Raw genomic sequence first — 22,156 nt, forward strand, 5'->3', positions numbered from 1 at the left:
TGTACATTGAGTCAGTGATTTCCCACAGGCACCATGCTCTGGTATGAGTCAGCCAAGAAGCCAAAGCCTACTTTTTTTCTTTTACACATATGAGTACAAACAGCAAAACATTTAAATGGTAGTCGTGTAGACAGTTCAGCACCAACTCTTTAAAAACATACCTGAAATGGACCTGTGGGGGCATCTAATGACCGATGCTGGAAAGGTGAATTAGAGGCATGGGTGCTCCTCTTTATTGCTGGCTGGCTACATATTTTAGTTTCCCAGCTGCTAACACAAATACCAGACAATGGGTTGGCTTAACAACAGGAATTCATTGGCTTACAGTTTTGGAGGCTAAAGGGTCGGTATCTTCTGGCTGGCTGGCAATCTTGGTGGTTACTTGGCTTTTCTGTCACATGGCAATGCACATGGCAGTGTCTTCTCCTTTTTCTTCTGGGTTATGTTGACTTCCACCTTCTGGCTGCTCCCTGAGCTTCTCCTTAGGACCTCAAGTAATAGGATTAAGACCCACCCTAATTCGGTTGGGTTACACCATAGCTGAATTAACATCATCAAAAGGTCCAATTTTCACACTCACAGGAATGGATTAAGAACACGTATTTCTGGGGTACATAGCTGCCACCAGACTGTGCCTAGAGGAAAGTTTTGAGCTCATTTTTAAAATCCAAACATTCCTGCTTCAAGATACCAACTGAATTGTGTTCCTTTCCATCTAGGTAACCACAAACGAATTAAAATGCAATTTATTGTATGGTTTTATCTTTCTTTCTTAAATGATTTATTTGTGCCTTTAGGTTTTAAAGGTATTGGAAAACAGGCCAACTATACAATCAGTCAGAGCATACTTGAAGTTGCTTTGTGAAATTTTAAAAGCGAGGTATTAGTTTTGATTTTTTTTCTGGTTGATGGTCACTTTTTCTGGAAAGCAAAGTACAAAAATTTTAGATACTTAAAGGTTAGAACCATTTAGTTAAACATTTCAGCTAATTGAGAGTTATTATATTGCAACAATAAAAATTTAGAGTAGTCAAGATCAAAAGAAGCAACCATTCCAAGTACTCCATTTAAATTTCAGAAAGCAGAGTTATTTAGATGATTAATCTTCCCCAGTCACACTCACTGCATAACATCTCAGCTTTCCACTTCACTTCATGTACAAATTCATGGCACTTACTTCATTTCTGATTCTACTTAACAGCTCTCTGTCCCTTGGGCTTTACAGGACTCTTGGAAAACAAATGTTCTAGATTTTAGTTACAGACTGGCCCGGCTCCTTCAATGTTTTGAAACCTGATCTACATTTCTTTAGACGTGCAAGTGAGTCTGTAGGTGTTGGAAAAGTTTATCCAAGACAAAAATTGGATGATTAATTGAAACAAGCAAATTCCAGATAGTGACTTCCTTAATCAAAGGAGTCAACTCTTGAGAGTTGATGTCATCTCTTTGCTTAGAGGCTTAAAAAAAACAGGCTCATTCTTTAAACAATGTGTTAAACACTTTAATCCCTAAGTATAGATCCAGCCTGGGGGAGAAAGCTTGAAAAGTCATCTTATTGCCCAAAAGTAGAGTATACATGGAAAATCCAGCTCCATAAGTAACCCACCAATCCATCAGTAATCAACCAGAAAGGACCAGAAGGTATGTCCTTCTGCTGGCTTTGGTCTGTGCTGGACACTGGAGTAACTACAGCGCCATTGGGAGATCAGCATGGGCCCTGCCCTTGGAGAGCTTTCAACACTCTTGGGGAGTGTGGTGGTTTGAAGCTGTATATACCCCCAAAAAACATGTTCTTAAAGTTAATCCATTCCTTTATAATGGACCCATTATAAGTAGGACCTTTTGATGAGGCTACTTCACTTAAGGTGTGACCCACTTCATTCAGGATGGGTCGTAATTCTGTGGCTATAGTCCTTTATAAATGGAATGAATATGGCGGGGGGTGGGGGGTGGGGAAGAGCACCAGAGAAGCAAGAAGGTAAAAAGCAACAAAACCCACAAGAGAAGGGAGAGACCAGCAGACACAGCCATATGCTTTTCCATGTGGCAGAAGATCCAAGGATCGCCAGCAGCTGGTCTTTGGGAAGAAAGCATTGCCTTGACGATGCCTTGATTTGGACATTTTCCCGGCCTCAAATGGTAAGCTAATAAATTCCCATTGTTTAAACCAACCCATTTCACAGTATCTGCTTTATGCAGCCTAGTAAACTAAAACAGGGAGATGAAAGGAATATCCATGGGATGGCACCAAGTAGCATTGCCAGTGTTCACGGAAAAGGGCCAGGTGTGTGGAGCCAACAGCAAGGGCTACAGGAGGGCGCAGCAGGAACTGGCTTCATGGGGGAAGTGGAACTTAATCTGTACTTTGAAAGGAAATGAAAATTCCAGGAGACTGAGGGCAGAAGGAACTGCATCCCAGGAAAAGGAAAGGAGGTGACAAAAGCCCGGCAGTGGGATGAGTTGGATGTGTACACGGGCCCTGAGGTCATTCGGGGAAATGAGGCTGGAGAGCTGCGGCAAAGGGATTGCTACGGGCTCAGCTGCAGGGAGGTACTAGACGCTGGGACTGGCCTAGCTCTCCTCTCTTGCAGCAGCACATGCTCTGGACCCAAGTGAGGACTCCCTTGTCCCCTCTGGGTTTGAGCGCCTGGCATGTCAAAGAGAAAAGGAGATGCCTCTGACACAAATGTGCACACAATATGCACATATGGTTGTGTGTGCAAACACACAAGCATGCACATGAAAACCCAGTTAAGTACTGACATGTATGTAAATCCACACACCCATAGACACACATGCACAAAGATATGCACATATATATGCATATTTACATCCTCTTGCGGATGGGGGACCATAGCCAGTTAGGGAAATGAAAGCTGCCATCTGGGTTCCCTCACCCAGTCACATGGGTTTTGCTGTAGGGTCATAATCTGCCCAAAGCCTTTGCTCAAAAAACAAAGCCCCTCATTCCTGACTTCTGGAAACTGTACTTATCAGCCCACAGCTGTTCCTCTCCAGACACTCACAGCTGTCTTCTTAGTAGACCGTGTCTGGCCACCCAACTGCTAAGTCTACTCAGCATTCCACGAGAAAATTGGGACTTCTTACTGGGTAGGGGGAGGGTGGATGATGATGATGATGATAACAATAACAAAAACAGCAGTAATAATAACAATACTAATGACACCTTCAGCATTTACTGTAGGTTATGTGCAGATGCTTTGGAAGCAAGCATTAATCCAGGATGTACAGTAATCCTAGGAGGTTGGTATAATAAGGCTAAGCAATATTAACAAGTAATGGTCTTCCAATTTGAACCCAAGTCTATGTAACTCCCAGCCCACATTCTTAGCCTCTACAAGAAGGAGGGGATTGGCATTTAGGTTGAATCTAAAAAAAAAAAGACAACAAATCAAGGCTTTTATAGGAAGAGAAGAAAATCTGTCTCCAGAATTGACTGCTGATCCAGATTCAGCCCTCCCACTTCTACTTTCTCATCTGACTCTACAGGCTTTAACGCAAGGCAGAGCTTTTGCTGGTTAGCAATCCAGAATCAAGTGCTCACTGAGCCTGTTGAGAAACATCTATGCCAATATCAAGGCCAATGCCAGGACTCAGTGAGAGTGACTGTCTCTTAGATTTATATCCACACTGTCTGCCAGGGTTCTGCATGCTTAAGGCACTACCACCCCTGCAAGATACTCTCATTCAAACCCTCCAATTTCCCAATCTTTTTACCATAGAGAAGTTGACTATGGAGATGAGGTCTGTGTTATCTTATTCAAACACAAAATATCTATCATGTAAACAGGAGCTGGTTCCTGGCTAACAAATTGCTCCCACTAAAATAACAACTGTTTTTACATTTTTATAAACACAGCCACAATGTTTTACAGTTTCATAAATTTGTGAAGTGTGCATACTTGCTTCATTCTGATATGCCAATTCAAATCAATTTGTTAAATTTCTTTTCTTCAAAAAGCTATTAAAGAACCCAGAGAGCTTAGCTTAAACCAAAGATTACTCTAACATAAAAGAAAATGCTATTTGCATTCAACTTAGAACTGCAGAAATGTCTCTATGCCACTTTGTCCCAATTCTGATCCTACACTTAATATTCGTCAATGAATCATTTGAGCATCAGTTACCAAATCTGTATTTTTGGGGGACTCACAGATTATTGTGAAAGATAAAGACGAGAAGATACACTAAACATCCTGCAGTAGGTGCATGATATGTGTTAATTTCCTTCCAACCTCGCCTGGCAAGCAACAATAGGACCCTGGCAGTCCAACTGCAGCCGTGGGGTCTGAAATGGTGAGTCAGGACGATGGAAAAAGAAACAAAGCCAACGGTCTGAGCAACCACAGTGGGCTGGTGTCTGATCGACAACCTAGCAACCTGGGAATTAGCATCCTTCAGAGAATATTACGATCTGGAAAAAAACAGTCAAGGTAAAGGTAGGTATTGGAAAGTGAATCTTACTCCATGCATTAAAGGACTTACAACCCCTTTTCTAGGACTTACAGGTGAGTCAGATCACGGAGGCCACGGAAGGCATTTCTTGAAATGGTTTCTATTTTGTTCCCTTCGATGAACCTAAGGAGAAAAGTAGTATAATTAAACTGAATTTTCTCTGCTTAATATCTCCAAAAAATGATATTGGTAAGCTTCCTGAATAATATCTAAAAGCATTCATGAATTTTAAAAATTCTTCTAGAGGACTAGGTCAGCTACACCACACTCCAAGCTGAGTAGGAGATGGATGAGCAAGAATGCATGCACGTGCCTGTGTGCTCTGCACGCCTTCCAGAGGCAGCATGGAAGTCTTTAAATTCAGAGTTGGCAATATGAGTAAAAAACATCTCAGGGGGTGGGGGGTGGGGTGGAGGAAAGCAGGATACAAAGGCAAGAAATTCTCACATCTCTGCAAGATCGGAATGCTTCCAGACAATTTCCCTACTCAATCCCTCTTACATTTCACAGTGTCTGGCTATTAATACAGTTGTTAATATTGTCCCTTGAGGGGAGCCGATTGTCTTACATCTCAGTATTAAAGATGTGGCTGAAGGAGAGTGTTGTTAAGCTTGGCTTCCAGAAAAGTTGAGTTCATCATGTCCTACACAGTCTAATCTCTGAGCAAATGGGAGACAAGCCAGGATGTTCTCAAGATCTCTAAACCACCGGGAAGTAGGAAGTTCCACAAAGATGGGGGATGAGCTAAACGGCCTTCTCTGTGCTAAAATGTCATAGGGCTTGCACACGGGACCTTGCAATACTAACTCTGGCCACGCTTTAAAGTCTTTGTGGGTGACAAATGAAGTGAATGCACCATGGCTATTCCCTGGGGCCACAGAGAATTAAATTTTGCTTTGCATAATTGCATTATGTTAAATGTAAGAGGGTGTTTGATGAGATGGCCCAAGGGAGAGGGTTTGCAACAGGATGCCATTGGTGAGGACAATAATCTTGACTCTTCCACTGAGAACTTTCCCATGCCTGTTTTTAAAAAACAAACAAAACCAGAGGGTTCTTTAGTAATGGGCTTCAGCATAGACTGATAAGGTAATCTTCTATTTCTAATTTCCTCCCCAGTAATGTCCACAGTAAGATGAACTTCTGGTAAGAGAAAACTAATTGCTTGATATTTGTTACCTCCGTTGGCTGTTTATGAGATTTGATAGACTCTAGTTGGATTTAGCACTTCAGTCGTACCACTTTTTTCCATAATATGTATGAAAGGGTACATATTATATATACTCTGGAGAAAGAATTGCTCCAGAGAAATCATTCCACAAGACATAAAATCAGCAGAGTTTTCTTTCGCCCAGGATGTGCTTAGAATTCAAACATCTACCTGTTGACTTCAGATAAGAAAGCAGAGACAAGGCTTTAAAATCCCTCTGAATGCTAAGTAAAGAAATCCAATCTGATAGCAGGATTAATATTATTACAAAGTTTTAAAAGAAAAGAATGAAAAGACTTACAGAGAAAAAAGATACGGAAGTGGAGAAAGATCACAATCAGAAAGAAGATAAAGCTCACTGATAGTGGGAAAAAAAAACCCTGCACATATGAAAAAGAAAAAATAACCTTGTTTTTTTTAAAGGAGAAAAGAAAATAAAATTAGACCCTCAGCAGCTGCTCACAGGAGGTACTGCAAAAGGGATGTAGAACAGCTGAATTAAAAACATGAAGTTGTGCCCCAAAATAGGGAGAATTTATATAAAAATAAGTAACCCTTAGAACCCTTCAGCTCTATTTCTGGCTGATCAGCAAATCCATGCCTCTTTATGAGAGGTAAAAATATCCAACTCAATTTCCAATTGTGCTTACTACATGGCAAATATAAATGTCAGCAGAGAATGAACGAATATCTTTCCTTCTTTGTTTCCTTTCCCCCTTTTTGTCTCCAACCTCCTCCTGCCCAGCATGTTTATAAGCAAGTAAACTTTAAAAGGTCAGTGCTGAAAAGAGAATGGGGTTTTCTCCGTTTTCTCCACCCCTAAATTCTCAGAGATTCTGGCCCGGCATGGAAGGCGTGGAAGGCATTGCAACGATTCTACCGAGATAGCGAATGTTTGGCAAACAGACAAAGTACAAAACTTACAGGTATTCAAGATGAAAAAGTCCAGCAAAAGCATCATCCCGGATCACAGTGAATGAGTTAGAATTCAGCAAACTGAAAATAAAGGACAGGTTGCAATGCAGAGATGTAAAACTGGAATCACATGGTGAAGCCATTTCTGTTTCTTTTGCTATTTTCTAATTCGTGGGCAAACAGGGGCTCTGCTCGGCCTAGAAATGGCCCATTAAGTGCACAACCTGACTCTCAGAAACTGCCGAAGGACGACAGCTAGTGGATTCTCTGGGCCAGATTTTCTGGTCAGCTCCATTAGCCCATCCTTTCTCTCTGCGGGTCTCCGTAAATATGATCCACTATTTTAAAACATTCTAATGCTCAGTACAACAAAACAGTCAAGTGAAAGCTTTATGATGCACAAGGAATCATGGAATCAGAGTTAAAGAGGATCTGATCCAACTACCTTTTTACAGAACTTTGAGCTCAGAGAAGTTAAGTGACTTGACCAAAGTCACACAGCAGGGACAAAAAAAATTTTCTTCTACATCGCACACTTCCATGAGAAACAATTTTTTAAAATTTGTTTAAGAAACCTTCAGAGGATTCTATCATCACCTATTTTTCTAGATGAGCGTACATAGTCACTATTTAAGTCTATTTGGTGAAAGACCACTTAAAAATGAATTTCTATCATAGGGAAAGTATATTTCAACAGAAATATGTTAAAATATGTTAAGCAAAAATAATGGTAGGCATATCACTTTTCGAGAACAAATATATCAAAATTAAGTTTCTTTGCATTCAGTGATGTTTCAATTCTCCATATTTTTCTCCATATTTTTCTGTAGCACATTTCTTATTTTAATTTCAGTATCATCTCAGCTTTTAAAAACCAGTATAGATAAAGAGAATGAGCTATGTACTCATGATGTGGCCTGTTACTGATTTGCTTTTGAAAGTTGCTTTTTGGACATTTCTTTACATCAGCAAACATTAACTGATGTGAGCTGCAGGGTACAATGTGACCTCTTGCCACAGTGACTTGGGCTTTGCTTGCCAAGAGGAGCTGGGATGCAGAGTTACTTAAGAGTGTGGGTTAGAATCCAGACTCTGAGATTTGGGGCAAATTACTTAACTTCCCTGAGCCTCAGTTTCTTCCTCTGTCAAATGGGGAAATAAAAATACCCTCCTTATACGGATGATGAGATGATTGGATAAAATTAGGCACATAAAGTATGTAGGATGCTGTCTGACAGTTTAATCAATAAACTAAAAATACTATTTCTAGAGTACCGTTCAGATTTTAAAATGTAGGCTTTCTTTTAAAGTGAGGGGAACAGTTCAGTTAGGTGAAGTTCTGGTTATAATTCAAAGTAATCTTCTTTGAATATAGATATGGGCTGGATATGGGCATTGAGAGCTACAATAAAGTCCTTGAGGAAAACATTGTTCCAAACTAAGGAAAAGAAACCAAGCAAGAAGCCTTGGTGCTCTGCTCACTGGGGAAACCACAGGACAAGTGAACACTAAGAGCCAGCCACGTCTCCTCGTAGACTTGGGTACTCCAGGAAGGACTGACACCAAAGAGGCAGAGGCACCCCTGCTCAGAACAACACATCAGGGACCCCCCATTTTGCAGACAGAACTTTCCATACTCACAGCAGCTGCAGGGAAGGCAGATGGGAAAACATTCGGTCCTTGATTTCTGAAAAAGTTCCATTTACCAGGCTCCTAAAGGGCAAAAGGCAAAAGAGAGAAAAAAGGAGGCCCAAGTTTCTGGCAGAAAGTACTGGGCAGAGTGAACAGTCAACCTCAGCAGTGAAGCCCTGACAAGATCTTAAAACAGATGGCCAGGGTCTCTTCAGGGGCAGGAAAATGGAAAAGAGTCAAGCCATTTTCCAATGAATTGGATCAATATGAAAACTTGTCTGAATACGAGAAACCTTTGACATCAGTCTAGCTCCTTCCACAGACATTAACTCAGTCGGTTTAAATCAATCCCTTCACTTCCTTTTCTTAACTACAGGAGGCCCAGACTGAAAGTGGATAATTACTTCACTTCTGCCCATGATTCTGTTTGTGTAGACACAGCTCTAATGTTGGCCAATGAAACTCCAGGGTAGGATTAAGCATTCCCCATGGGGGCACATCTCCGAAAGGCACTCAGAGCACTTCTGATTAAATGCACAGTGAAAGCCCTGGGGGAAAACTCAGAGACACCTGAACTTGGATGTGCAATGGAAAGCAATGCCATCTGCCAGAGAAAATGGTCATCCTGGGGGCAAGAGGCCTTGTCCCCTCTCCCTCTGGTGGCAGCAGGATTTCAATATATTATTTCAGAACAACCGAGTTAAGAGGCAGATCAATTAGGCAGTTGCTTGTCAGAGGGATTTAACAAGAGGGATTCTAACTGTCCAGAATCCTCCACATCACCTGAATTACCAAGATTAGGAATCAAAGAGCCCCTCTGTTCCGCCTGCCTGATTCTTCTGACTTTCTGTAAATGCAAACCAAACCGGGACCCCTTCACTACAGGGCACTCTGGGGTCTCACCCTCAGAGGGAGGCAGGGGAATCTAGTACAAGAGAAAGTGCCCTGAAAACGAGTAACAACACTCCTGGGACTCTCTTCCTCTATAATTGAGTGGGATCACCCCAGCACCTTAGCCCAGAGACCCGTTTTACCAGGAAACATTTCCTAGCAGTAAAGATACAGCCCAGTAGCTCCTTCCACTGATATTAGGAGAACTGGCCATTTGCTTGGAGTAGCTGTGTCAGGGCAAGTTGAAAGCATCTCTTAGCAGGTGGATCATCACGTGAAGCCCTTTCCAGTCAGTTCTTTCAGGGTTCAAAAAGCAGCCAACATAATGAGCGGTGGGGAAAGGGGGCAAGAAGTCAGGGCAAGAAGTCCGGCTGACTTCCAGCACTTAGCCACTGGGCGGGGCACCCCACACGCCCCCAACCCTCTTCCAGTCCTCTGTGCACCTGCACCCCTCTTCTAGACCACAGGAGCAGTTCTTGCCCTCCCAGAAGCTGCCTGCCATCACCCCGGCCCTTCCCACCCTGCCGCGTGGAGAAGTCCCAGGCACCACAGTGCATACCACCTTCCCGGGGCCGAGAAGGGCCACTGGGGCCTCGCCCTTCCCCTTCGCACTCCCTCCAGTCAAGTGCAGCTGCTCTTAAATACACCCCTACACAATCACCACCTGCCCCCACCCCCTCCACACACACACTTATCCTCTGTTCCAGGGCCTGTCAAACTTTAATGTGCCCCGAAATCATCTGGGGACGCCAAAGGCAGAATCCCGGCTCCACTCCGGAGACCCTGCTTCAACGCGGGCCCAGGAATCTGCATTGACATAAGCTCCCCCAGGTGGGTCTGATGCAGGTGGCCCGCGGGCCACACTTTGAGAAACACACAGACTCTGGGTCGCGGGTTCTCTCCCTCTTCCCCAGGGACCGAGACTCCACCCACGTCCCGTAGCGCGCCCCCAACCAAACACACAAAAAAGTGGGGTGTGGGGGGGAGAGCTGGGGAGCGGGATCAAGGGTCCCGCTGTCCCAGCGCCCGAGGCAACTCCCGGGCGGCGGCGGGCGCGGGGCGGGGAGGGGGGCAGGAGGGGTCCCACTCACAGGGAGCTGATGTCGCCCGGCACGATCCTGGGCACCCAGGAGGAGCCCACGCAGATGATGGACTCCTTGGTACAGCTGCAAGTGGCGGGGCAGCGCGCCAGCCGCCTCACCTGCGCGCTCCGCGGGATCAGGCACGCGGCGCTCAGCAGCAGCAGCAGCAGCCCCAGCGCCCCGCCGCCGCCCCTCCGCAGCGCCATGCCGGGTCCCCGGGCCCCGCCCGGGTCCCGACCCCCGCCGCCGCGCCGCGCGCTCGGACCCGGAGCCGCTGCAGACGCGGGCGCCGCTCGCTGCTCGGCCGCCGCCGCCGCCGCTGCTGGCGAGGACTCGGGCGCCGCGGGTGTGGGAGGCCGAGCCGCAGCCGAGCAGCATGCTGGCCGCCACCCCCACTCGGCGCCCCCCCACCCGAGCCCGGGCCGCGGCGCCCGCCGCACTCGCGCCTGCCTGACATCAGCACCCGCGTCTGCAGCCCGGCTCTGGCCAATGAATAATGCATGACGGGTGCCCGCCCCCCCGCACCCCCCAGCTCTCCCCAACCCGGCCCGCGGGGCCTCCGGACACTGCCCCGGCCCCCACTCCGCCACCCTTTCCCCGACCCTCCCCGGGTGCTGGGGAGAGAAGGAAAAGTTCGGTGACCTTGGAGGAGGGGCAGGGGGTGTCCCCCTGGGGGAGGGACCGGCCTGGAGGAAGACCCCTTGGGAGACTGAGCGGTAGAGGGCCAGCCGCCCCAAAACCTGTCTGCGGACTCGAAATAATTTGGGAAGGCCCTGGGATCCTTTCAGGGGCCCCAAAACAAAAAAGTAGGGGCCGGGGGGATTGGGTTCTGGGCGCGTGGAGGAATACAGAATTTTGATCACCCTTTATTAATTTTTAAGAGAAGCAATAAAGTGAACGGCTGTCCGTGGGTCCAAAGGGGATGGCTTTGCTTGTCATTCTCGACGAGACAGCGGGGTTTGGTTCTGGTTTCCACAGCACCCCAGAGTGGCTGAAGCCTTCCACACTTCCATATTGAAGGAATGTGGAAAAGGAAAGCTGCTGCTGTGGTGCTTGCTAAAGAAAGAACTAAAAACCTGTGAGAAAGTTGACCCTGGTGGAGCCTGCTCCCTGCTCACCTCCCCCAACCCAATTGAATGCCAGAGAATAATAATTGATAATGGAGACTGAGGACATCTAGGCACTGTGTATTTAATCCTATCTTAACCCTTTGAGGCAGGTCCTTTTAACATCCCTAGGTTACAGATGAGGAAACTGAGGCACAGAAAGCATCAGTAAGTCCGATAGTAAATGGCTCCGCAGGGATGGGGATTGGAGCCTGAGCTGGCAGGTAAGGGAGCCCTGCAGGGCGCCACCTCTGCTCTGTAGGTTTGAGCTTGAATCTTACCACATGTAGGTGCACAGGTGGGGAAATAATGAAAATGACCAAAGCAGAAACAAAATGATAGCTAATAACCCCAATGGCTCAGCAGACCAAATACCAAGGAAAGCCATGTCACATATTAAGCCCAGAAAAGGCAGCACTTGATGCAAAGTTTTACCATAGGAGTCTTCAATGTGATTGAAATGCAAACATTTTTAGCATGTTTTTCCATGAGGAAAATACCAGGCTGGCAGCTGTAGGAGAGGGGACAAAGGAACACACCCTCTCCTCAGGAAACTTGAGGTCTACAGGGGCAGTTATAAAAATGGTGGTCACAGACTGACCAAAAGGGGATCATGAGTTGAAAGCAAACTTGTGGGCAAATTGTTGTGGAGGAAGTGAAAGTAGAATTGGACGTTCCTTACAGATGCCCGTTTTCCCAGCACCCAGCACCTGATGCTCGCCAGTCTGCATGTGTCATCATTTAATTATTACATCTACTCAGAGAAGAGGGTCTCCTCATTGTATAGATGGGAAAAATTGAGCTCAGAGATGTTTTTCTGTCTCCCAAGATCACACAGGATACAGCCAAGGAGGAGCATACTCCAAACTTGCTGTGTATCTATCCCCGGCTGCAGGCTTGCCATGTGCGCCGCATGGCTTTGCTCAGAAAGCGCATTTCCTGGGGCCTGGAAACCCAGTGCCAGGGGATGAGAACCATTTGTCTGGGGAGGGGGAGAGGCCCACAGTCATGGAGGTTGTGCACTAAAGTGTCTTAAGAGGGGTGGGCTACTGCTTTAAAGAGTGGAGGGGATGATACCACTCAAATGCACCACCTTCCTGCTGACCAAGGAAAAGAAAACTTGGTTCTCAGCTGCATTGGAGCTGTGTGAGGGGAAAGAGTGAGATGGATAAATTCTCTGTCCTGCAGCTAGACAAGTTTGGGTTTTGCACTCCAGCCTTGCCATTTACCAGCTGTTCATTCTTGGGTAACTTATATCCTCTTTGTGCCTCAATTTCCTCACCTGTAAAAGGGGAGATAGTTGTATCCACCTTACAGGGTTAAATGTGATCAGGAATGTGAAGTGCTTAATACCACACAGGAGGTCCTGGGTATCTATTCAGAGTTCTACATGACAGTGTGGACAGGGCAATGCTCACGTCAATCCAGGGATTGTAGGGAAGGGGCAAGGGGTGAAAGGCTATTTCTTGACTTTGGTGACTCCATTTTAACGAGGAGTAAGGGCACAGTCTGGTGTACTGGTTCTCATTTGGGGGTGGGGGCATGGGCAAACAAAGCACACATTTTGCCCCCTCCCCTGGGGATACTTGGCAATATCTGGAAGCATTTTGGGTTGTCACACTGCAGTGCATGCTACTGGCATCTAGTGTGTAGAGGACAGGGATGCTGGTAAACATCCTACAGTGCCCAACAACAAATTATCCAACCCAAAATGTTACTAGTGCTGGGGTCCTGGAAAGGCCCTTGGCTTGAGGAGTTCCAGGAATGCAGATGCCACACCTGGCTCTGCCACTCATAAATCAATCTTCTGGATCATGTCACTTCCCATACCCATTCTCTGTTTTCTCATCTGTAAAACAGGGGTAATGAGACCTTCCTCTCTCTTCCCTAAATAAATGTGGTATATCATCAATATTACTATCCTTACCCTCCCCAAGCTAGAGCTTACCCCAGCTCATCCTCTCCAACCTAGAGAACTAGAAAGTTCCTGCCTGACGGAAGAGATACAGGGAGAACCCTTGGGTAGCTTAGCTGGCAGAGTTAGTATTTGTTTCGGCTCTGTTAGAGACACTAAGCAAGTGAGTGCTTGTAAATTATAAAGTGCAGTTTATAAATTAAGATATAAAAATGGAAATGCAGATTACTTTGGTTTGGTTCCAAGATCTTCAGCAGTTAAAAAGGAAAAAAAAAAAAAAAACTTAATAGACAATCAGAGAGACACAATCTGTTTCCAAGAGTGAGCTAGAGTTTTTGAAAATATAAAAATCCTCGTTCAGATCTACACTTACTTACGCAAGCTGTTTCCGTGATATGAGTACACATTCTTACAGGGATGAGATGGTGCAGGCCAGCAGGACCGGCCTTATCTGAGTCCCTAATCCGTTCTACCCTACCAAAACTACTTTCATTCATTCACCCTCTCATCCAGCTACCTGTCAGTTCTTTTAGCCAATATTGATTGAGAGCCTACTAGATACTGGGCATCAGTAATAAAACAATGACCAAGACAGACATGGTCCCCACCTTCATTGGAAGCAGACATTCAAATAAAATGAATGCATAAAGTAATATGCAATTGCAAATTATGGTAGTATCTATGAGGGAAGAGAAGAGGGGGTGCTAATTTAGATGGGGGGGAGTTGTTAGGGAAAGCTTGTCTGAGAACTAAGCTGAGAACTTTGAGATGTGAAGGAGCCATGCAAGTTTCTTCACTTGGGGAGAGGTAAAAGACTAAGAGAAGTGCAGCCTGTCAGAAGACACAGCATATGTCAAGGCACCAGGATGGAAAGAGGTCGGTGCTTTGCATTTCCGAATCAAGTCCAGCAAAAGCATAGAGAATGAGGATAAAGAAGATATGGGATGAGATGTGGCAGACAGAAAGAGGCAAATCATGCAGGACCTTGTAGACCAAGGTAAGGAGCCTGCATTTCATTCTGAATGCCAAAGGAAGCCAATGATGGATTTCAATCAAGAAAGTGGCATGCTATAATTTCTGCTTCAAAACTATTTTGTGCTGCTGAGTAGAAAATGGATTGGGGGTGGATGTAAAAGCAGGCAGCTTAGTTAAGAGGCTGTTGGAGTAGTCCTTGTGAGTGATGATGGCAACTGGAACTTGACCGGTGGCAGTGAAGATGAAAAAGAGTGGATAGACTCAAGATCATTTTAAAGGCAGAATAGACAGGATTTGCTCTTGGCTTGGATTTAGGGTGAAATTGAAGGAAATGTCAAGAATGCCTTTGGGGTTTGGGGTTGAGTCAGTATGGAAGTACCATTTATTGAGATGAGAAAGCCTGAAAGAAGAGAGGATTGATTTGGCTGGGAGAGAGGTGAGCTAGAGCTTGGTCTTGGAGATGTTGAGTTTGAGATGACCGTAAGGCATTCACATGAAGATATTTAACTGGCAGCTAGTCTACCTGTAGTGATGGGGAGGAAGATGTGGTACCCTTGGTGATATGTTGATTCTCCCTTAGTAAGCCCTTTTTTGTAATGCGGTTGGTTTGTTGGTTGAATGAATGAATGGGTGAATGAATAAATGAATGACATTTTGAAATACAGACATTACAGAGAAGTATCTCTCAGGTACAGTCAACAAAGCACATCAAAAGCTTACAAAGAGTCTGAATCTAAGAATACTGTGGTTTGGGAATCTATTTTAGACAAAAACGAAACAAAACAAAAAACCTCCCAATTCTTAATCAAACTGGAAATCTTGTAAAAATTTCAAAGGCTTCATATGCTTCTACTCCTCCTCTCCCATTTCCCAATCCAACTCTACCTCTCTATCTCCCATTCTACCCCAACCCTGCTTGGTCTTCTCACCAGAGTTATAAGCTTTGGAAAGCTTTTGCTAAGGTCAAACACTTCTGACTCTGATCCTTGCTGTAATAATGGAAGAAAAATTATTCCTCCAAACCACAAAAGGTACTTGGGAGGCCAACATCACTCTAATACCAGAACCAGATAAAGATACCACAGGAAAAGAAAATTACAGACCAGTATCCCTTATGAATACATTTGCAGAAATCCTTGACAAAATATTAGTAAACCAAATCCAATAGAACATCAAAAGAATTATATAACATGATCAAGTGGATTTATCCCAGGTATGCAAGGGTGGTTCAACATAAGAAAATTAATTCATGTAATACAGTACATTGAAAGAATAAAGGGAAAAAAACACGCAACCATCTAATTGGTACAGAAAAGGCATTTGACAAAATCTAGCACCCCTTCTTTGGAAAAACACTCAGAAAACTAGGAATAAGAAAGATGCTTCCTCAAGATGATAAATGGCATTTATTAGAAGTCCACAGCCAATAATCAAACTCAATGGTAAAAGGCTGAAAGCTTTCCACATAAGATCAGGAACAAGAAAAGGACACCCACTGTCACCACTGTTATTCAGCATTGTACTGACAGTTCTAGGCAGAGCAGTTGGGCAAAGAAAAAGAAATAATAAGCAGCCAAATTGTAAAGGAAGAAGTAAAACTTTCCCTATTTGCAGACGATGTGATCCTATATAGAGAAGATCCTGAAAAATCCACAACAACGTTACTAGAGCTAATAAATGAATTCAGCAAAGTAGTGGGGTACAAGATCAACATGCAAAAATTGGTAGTGTTTCTATACACTAGCAATGAACAATCTGAAGAGGAAATCAATAAAAAAATTCCATTTAAAGTAGCATGAAAAGAATCAAATATCAACAATAAATTTAACCAAGGATGTAAAGGACTTGTACATGATAAACTATAAAACATTGCTGAAAGAAATCAAAGACCTAGAATAATGGAAGGAAATTCCATGTTCATGGATTGGAAGACTAAATATTGTTAAGATGTCAGTAATACCCAAAGAGATTTACAGATTCAGTGCAATCACAATCAAAATTCCAACAACCTTCTTTGCATAAATGAAAAGGTCAGTCATTCAATTTATATGAAAGGGCAAGGGGCCCTAAATAGCCAAAACCAACTTGAAAAAGAACAAAGTTAGAGGGCTCATAATCCCTGATTTTAAAACTTATTACAGAGCTACAGTAATCAAAGCAGCATAAAGAAGGAAATACAGACCAATGGAATAGAATTGAGAGTTCAGAAATAAACCCTCACATCTATGGCCAGTTGATATAAAAAGAAAATTTTTTAGAGAAGTTGTAGGTTTGCAGAAAAATCATGAATAAAATACAGAGTTCCCATACACACCCCTGCTATTAATACTAAGCATTTGTTACAATTGATGAAAGAACATTATTATACTATTATTATATTATATATAATATACATTATAATTGTGTTATTAACTATTGGTTTACGTTACGGTTCATTATTTGTGTTGTACAGTCCTATGTTGTTTTTTTAATTTTTATTCTAGTAACATATACCATCTAAAATTTCTCCTTTTAACCACATTCAAATATATATTTCAAGGCTGTTAATTATGTTCACAATGTTCTGCTACCATCATCACCATCCATTACCAAACTTTTTATACCACTTCATAGAGAAATACTCCAGTTTCTGACTCTGTGAATTATTTACTCTCATATCAGTGAGATCATACAATCTTTTGATAGTAGCCATTCTAGTAGGTGTGAAAAGGTATCCCAAGGTTTTGATTTACATTTCGCTAAAGTCTATAGCCAATTGAATTTTGACAAGTGTGCCAAGTCCACTCAACAGGGAAAGAATAGACTCTTCCACAAATGGTGCTGGGAAAACTGAATGTCCATATGCAAAAGAATACGGGTGAACCCCCATCTCCACCATATACAAAAATTAACTCAAAAAAGATCAAAGACATAAATATAAGAATCAAAACTATAAAACTCCTAGAAGAAAACTTAAGGAAGCATCTTCAGGATCTTATGTTAAGCAATGGTTTCTTAGACTTTGCACCAAAAGCACAAGCAACAAAATTAAAAGTGGATAAATTGAACTTCATTAAAATTAAAAATTTTTGTGCATGAAAGGACTTCATCATGTAAGTAAAAAGACAACTTAAAGAATGGGAGAAAATATCTGATAAGTGTTTAATATCCAATGTATGTAAAGAAATCCTACATCTTATTAACAAAAAGACAAACAACCCAATTCAAAAATGAGCAAAAGACTTGAATAGACATTTCTCCAAGGAAGATATATATATATATACAAGTAGCCAATAAGCACATGAAAGAAGCTCAACATCATTAGCCTTAGAGAAATGTAAATCAAAACCACAAGGAGATACCATTTCACACCCAATAGAATGGCTGCTATTTAAAAATGGAAAGTAACAGGTGTTGAAGAGGATATGGAGAAATCGGAACACTAGATCATTGCTGGTGAGAATGTAAACAGTGAAAACTGTAGGAAACAGTTTGGCGGCTCCTTAAAAAGCTAAGTATAGAATGACCATATGGCCCAGCAATCCCACTTCTAGATATATACACAAAAGAATTGAAAGCAAGAACTTGAACAGATATTTGCATACCAATGTTCATAGTGGCATTATTCACAATTGCCAAAAGATGGAAACAACCCAAATGTCCATCAATAGATGAATGGATAAACAAAATGTGGATTATAAACACAATGGAAAATTGTTCAACCATAAAAAGGATAGAAGTCCTGATACATGTGTGCCAGTTTGAATGTATTAAGTCCACCAAAATGCCATTATCTTTGATGCAATCTTGTGTGGGCAGACGTATTAGTGCTGATTAGATTGTGATTCTTTGAGTGTTTCCATGGACATGCAACCCACCCAACTGTTGATGATAACTCTGATTGGATAATTTCCATGGAGGTGTGGCCCCACCCATTCAGCATGGGCCTTGATTAGTTTACTAGAGCACTGTATAAGCTCCTATAGAAGGTGCAAGTTTGCTACAGCCAAGAGGGACACTTTGAAGAACACACAGTTGCTGAGAGAGGAGTAGCAGCTTACAGAGCAACATTTTGGAGACGGCCTTTGAAAGCAAACTTTTGCTCCAGAGAAGCTAAGAGAAGACAAATGCCCCAAGAGCAACTGAGAGTGACATTTTGAAGAGGAACTGAGGTCTAGAGAGGAATGTCCTGGGAGAAAGCCATTTTGAAACCAGAACTTGGAGCAGACGCCAGCCACGTGACTTCCCAGCTAACAGAGGTTTTCTGGACACCATTGGCCATCCTCCAGTGAAGGTACCCAATTGTTGCTGACTTACCTTGGTCGTTTTATGGCCTTAAGACTGTAACTTTGTAACCAAATAAACCCCCTTTATAAAAGCCAATCCATTTCTGTTGTTTTACGAAAAGGCAGCATTAGCAAACTGGAACAACATGTTACAATATGGATGAACCCTGAAGAGTGAAGTCAGCCAGACACAATAGGACAAATATTGTATGCTCTCACTGACATGAAATAAACAGAATATTATTATTCTAATTATAACTTCATAAAGGCAGAAACTAGAATATAGGTTACCAGGGTCCAAGGTGGGGAATGGGGAGTTAATGCTTAAATGGTGAAGAGTTTCTGTTTCGGGTGTTGGGAAAGTTGTGGTAGTGGATGGTGGTGATGGTAGCAGAACATTTTTAATGTACTTAACACTGAATTATATATTTGAATGCATTTAGAAGGGAAATTTTTACATTGTATAGATGTTCCAGAATATAAATTTCCCAAAACCATAGAACTGTAAAATACAGTGTCCTAATGTATACTACGGACTATGTTAACAGTATAATTATAATAATATTGTTTCATCGATTGTAATGATCATAACACACTAATGCAAAGTGTTAGTAACAGGGAAAAGTTGGGGGTATGTGGGAATTCTGCACCTTCTGCATGAGATCCCATTTCACACCCACTCGAATGACTACTATTTAAAAAGATGGAAAATAGCAAGTATTAGAGAGGATGTGGAAAATAGTAACATTCATTCCTATAACTCATCTAAATAAAAAGGGGGAGAGGAAGGGAAACTGATAGAGATTCTTTGACCCAGAGGAAAAAAGAAGGCACTTGGTTTGAATGGCTACAAATCAGATTCCTTAGGGTAAAAGAACGGTTTGGTCTATTTTTTTTTTTTTATCGAAGAGTTTGCTAATCCCTCTTTGACCACATCCCCCCAGTAAGCTACTCTTGCGGTTGCCTAAGTAGATGCTGTTTATGACTTCCATTATTTCATTTCTTCATAAGCTCATTTTGTGTCAGAAGTCTGAAACTCATTCTGAATCCATCCCAACTGGCCTCTTGAATTTGATCGTGTTCTTGAAGGGCTGCCTGCAGATACCATACTCAGTTTCCTAAACCAGCCAAAAGGGCCCCAGGGCCCTGGTCCATTTTCTGGTGACCTTTCTACCTCCTTCCCATCACCAATGTAATAGGCACTTTCTCGTGACAACAGAACATGATTTCGTTCTGGGGGAAATGGCTCCTTCCCAACTTTGAACCCAACTGGCTCACTTGATGAATACCTCCACCTCCCACTGCATGTGTGATCTAGACTAGGCCAACCAGAGCTTTCCATTCTCCCAGCCATGGCGACTGGTGTAGAGATGAATACATGACCTTACCAGAGCAATCTGTACCAGGAAAACAGTCTTGCTTTTCCAGTGGCCTGGGAGGTAAGGTGGTGTGAGCCCAAGAACCTGCCCACCTAGGACAAGGATCCCACTGGCATTGTTTGGGCCTCAAATCAAGCCCTCCCATTCAACTCTTCATGCTAGACAATAAATTCTCTTTAGAATTTAGAATTTCAGTTTTGGTCTATTGCAACCAAATGAATTCTAACTCAAGCATCACTACCAGCTGAGACAATATTAAATATACAACATCCATACAGCTAAAACTCAAAGTTCCCAGGCTTGCTGTGTGATGCATTTTCCCCTCTTTCCCCAACTTTGTAGGTCCCTTCCCTCCCCTTTATCAAGGAAAATTTGAAATTTTGCACTTTGTTAAGTTAATCAGAGTCACTTTATTGTGTTCGTGAGATAAATGTTTATAAGCTACAAGTTCTTTTAGCTCTGTTCCTAGTTCTAGGAGAACTTGCCCAAACTTTTAGGTGGGTTGAATTGATTGGTTGAGTTGGGTTGAGCTGTCTGTAAGGTCACAGAACAGTGGGTAAACGCAATCCCCTAAGACGAGCACGGTATCTTATGAAACAGACTTTTGCAGTCTTAAGTTGACAAGTCAACATGATAATTTTATGGGAAATCTCCTTTGCTCTTCTCAGCAAACAGACTTGGACAGAAATTCTACTTTAGGAATACAAATTACAAAATAAGTGAAGCTTTAACTTAAATTTATAATAATGGGTCTGTAAATCTCCTCTAAGTTCTTCTTTATCCACAGTTATTTCAATGCTTTGCATTCTCAAAGACCTTATATCTTCTCAGGATTGCTGCTATTGAAGCCTGTGGCCTCTGATCTCAACTTGTTTTTTTTAATTCAGTTTTATTGGGATATATTCACATATTATACAGTCATCCATGGTGTACAATCAACTGTCCACAGTACCATCGCATAGTTATGCATTCATCACCCCAATCTATTTTTTTGAACATTTTCCTTCTACCAGAAAAAGTAAAAATAAGAATGAAAAATAAAAGTAAAGAAGAACACTCAAATCATCCCCACCCACCCTCCCTATTTGTCAATTAGTTTTTGTCCCCATTTTTCTACTCATCCATCCATACACTGGATAAAGGGAGTGTGATCCACAAGGCTTTCACAGTTACACTGTCACCCCTTGTAAGCTACATTGTTATACAAACGTCTTCAAGAGTCAAGGCTACTGGGTTGCAGTTTGATAGTTTCAGGTATTTACTTCTAGCTATTCCAATACATTAAAACCTAAAAAGGATTATCTATGTAGTGCATAAGAATGTCCACCAGAGTGACCTCTCCACTCCATTTGAAATCTCTCAGCCACTAAAGCTTTATTTTATTTCATTTCACATCCCCCTCTTGGTCAAGATGTTCTCAATTCCACAGTGTCGGGTCCAGATTCATCCTCGGGAGCTACATCCTGTATTGCCTGGGAGTCAGATCCCACATGTGTGTGTGTGTGTGGGGGGGGGCAGGGGGGGCAGTGAGTTCACCTGCTGATCAATTTAATTTTAACATAGGCTACATTAAAGATATTTGGGGCTTATGATTTTTCCATTCCCCAGCATCTGTGATTTTTTTATTCTCTGCCCAAACCATCCCAGCCTACATCAAAATATGCTCTGAGGGAGGTATCTAAATGTATCCATATTTAATCCCAATGACTGCTTATTTATTGGGCTACCCTTCCCAGGGATGCTTGTATTTGAGGATAGCTCTGAAGTTTAACCTAAATGCCAGTGGAGGGGCAGGGAGGGGATTCAGGGTCCCTGAAATCAGAAAATGGAGGCAAATTCCCTCTGCCACCTACAGGCTTGGCTCTGGGTCTTCCCTTTTCACCTCACCCACATCTTGTAAAAGAGTTGCTCTGAAGAAAAGTAGGCAGAGCTTATCCTCAGGGCCTGCCCCCTGCCCCACCCATTCTCTTCCTGAGCTCTTCAGAATCTGGACGTAGAGACACTGGTGTTGCAGGGGGAGCGTGGAATGAGCTGTCCAAGGGCATGGTTTGAATCCCAGCTTCACCAATATCACCAGTGGGAGCTGGGCAGGTCTCATCTCTTCAGGGCCTTGATTTCATCTTCTACAAATGAGGGGGTACAATCATCGCCCTGAGTGGTCTGAAGAATGAAATCAGTTGATGAGCGTGAAAACTCCTCGCAGGCAGCACAAGTTAGTTTATTAACTGGTTCCCCAGTCAGTTCCTCCCTGTTCATTAGGAGCAACAAATCACTGTAAATATAGATATAGCTGTAGATATAAAGATAGCT

At 43.0% G+C, this 22,156-nt stretch overlaps 1 protein-coding gene across 2 annotated transcripts in view; it reads right to left on the reverse strand.

Moving 5' to 3' along the window:
* Positions 1 to 10,412, reverse strand: part of LGI2 (leucine rich repeat LGI family member 2) — a 28,197-nt gene extending 17,785 nt beyond the window's left edge. For both annotated transcript variants that reach the window (XM_037828911.1, XM_037828910.1), the window contains exons 1-4: positions 10,216 to 10,412; positions 8,243 to 8,314; positions 6,611 to 6,682; positions 4,528 to 4,599 (exon numbers count right to left, since the gene is read on the reverse strand). In XM_037828911.1, coding sequence (XP_037684839.1) covers positions 4,528 to 4,599; positions 6,611 to 6,682; positions 8,243 to 8,314; positions 10,216 to 10,412 — 413 coding nt within the window. The remainder of the gene's footprint in view (positions 1 to 4,527; positions 4,600 to 6,610; positions 6,683 to 8,242; positions 8,315 to 10,215) is intronic.
* Positions 10,413 to 22,156: the final 11,744 nt, after the last annotated feature.

This window comes from Choloepus didactylus, chromosome 3 (genome assembly GCF_015220235.1).
Source record: "Choloepus didactylus isolate mChoDid1 chromosome 3, mChoDid1.pri, whole genome shotgun sequence".
Lineage (NCBI taxonomy): Eukaryota > Metazoa > Chordata > Mammalia > Pilosa > Megalonychidae > Choloepus > Choloepus didactylus.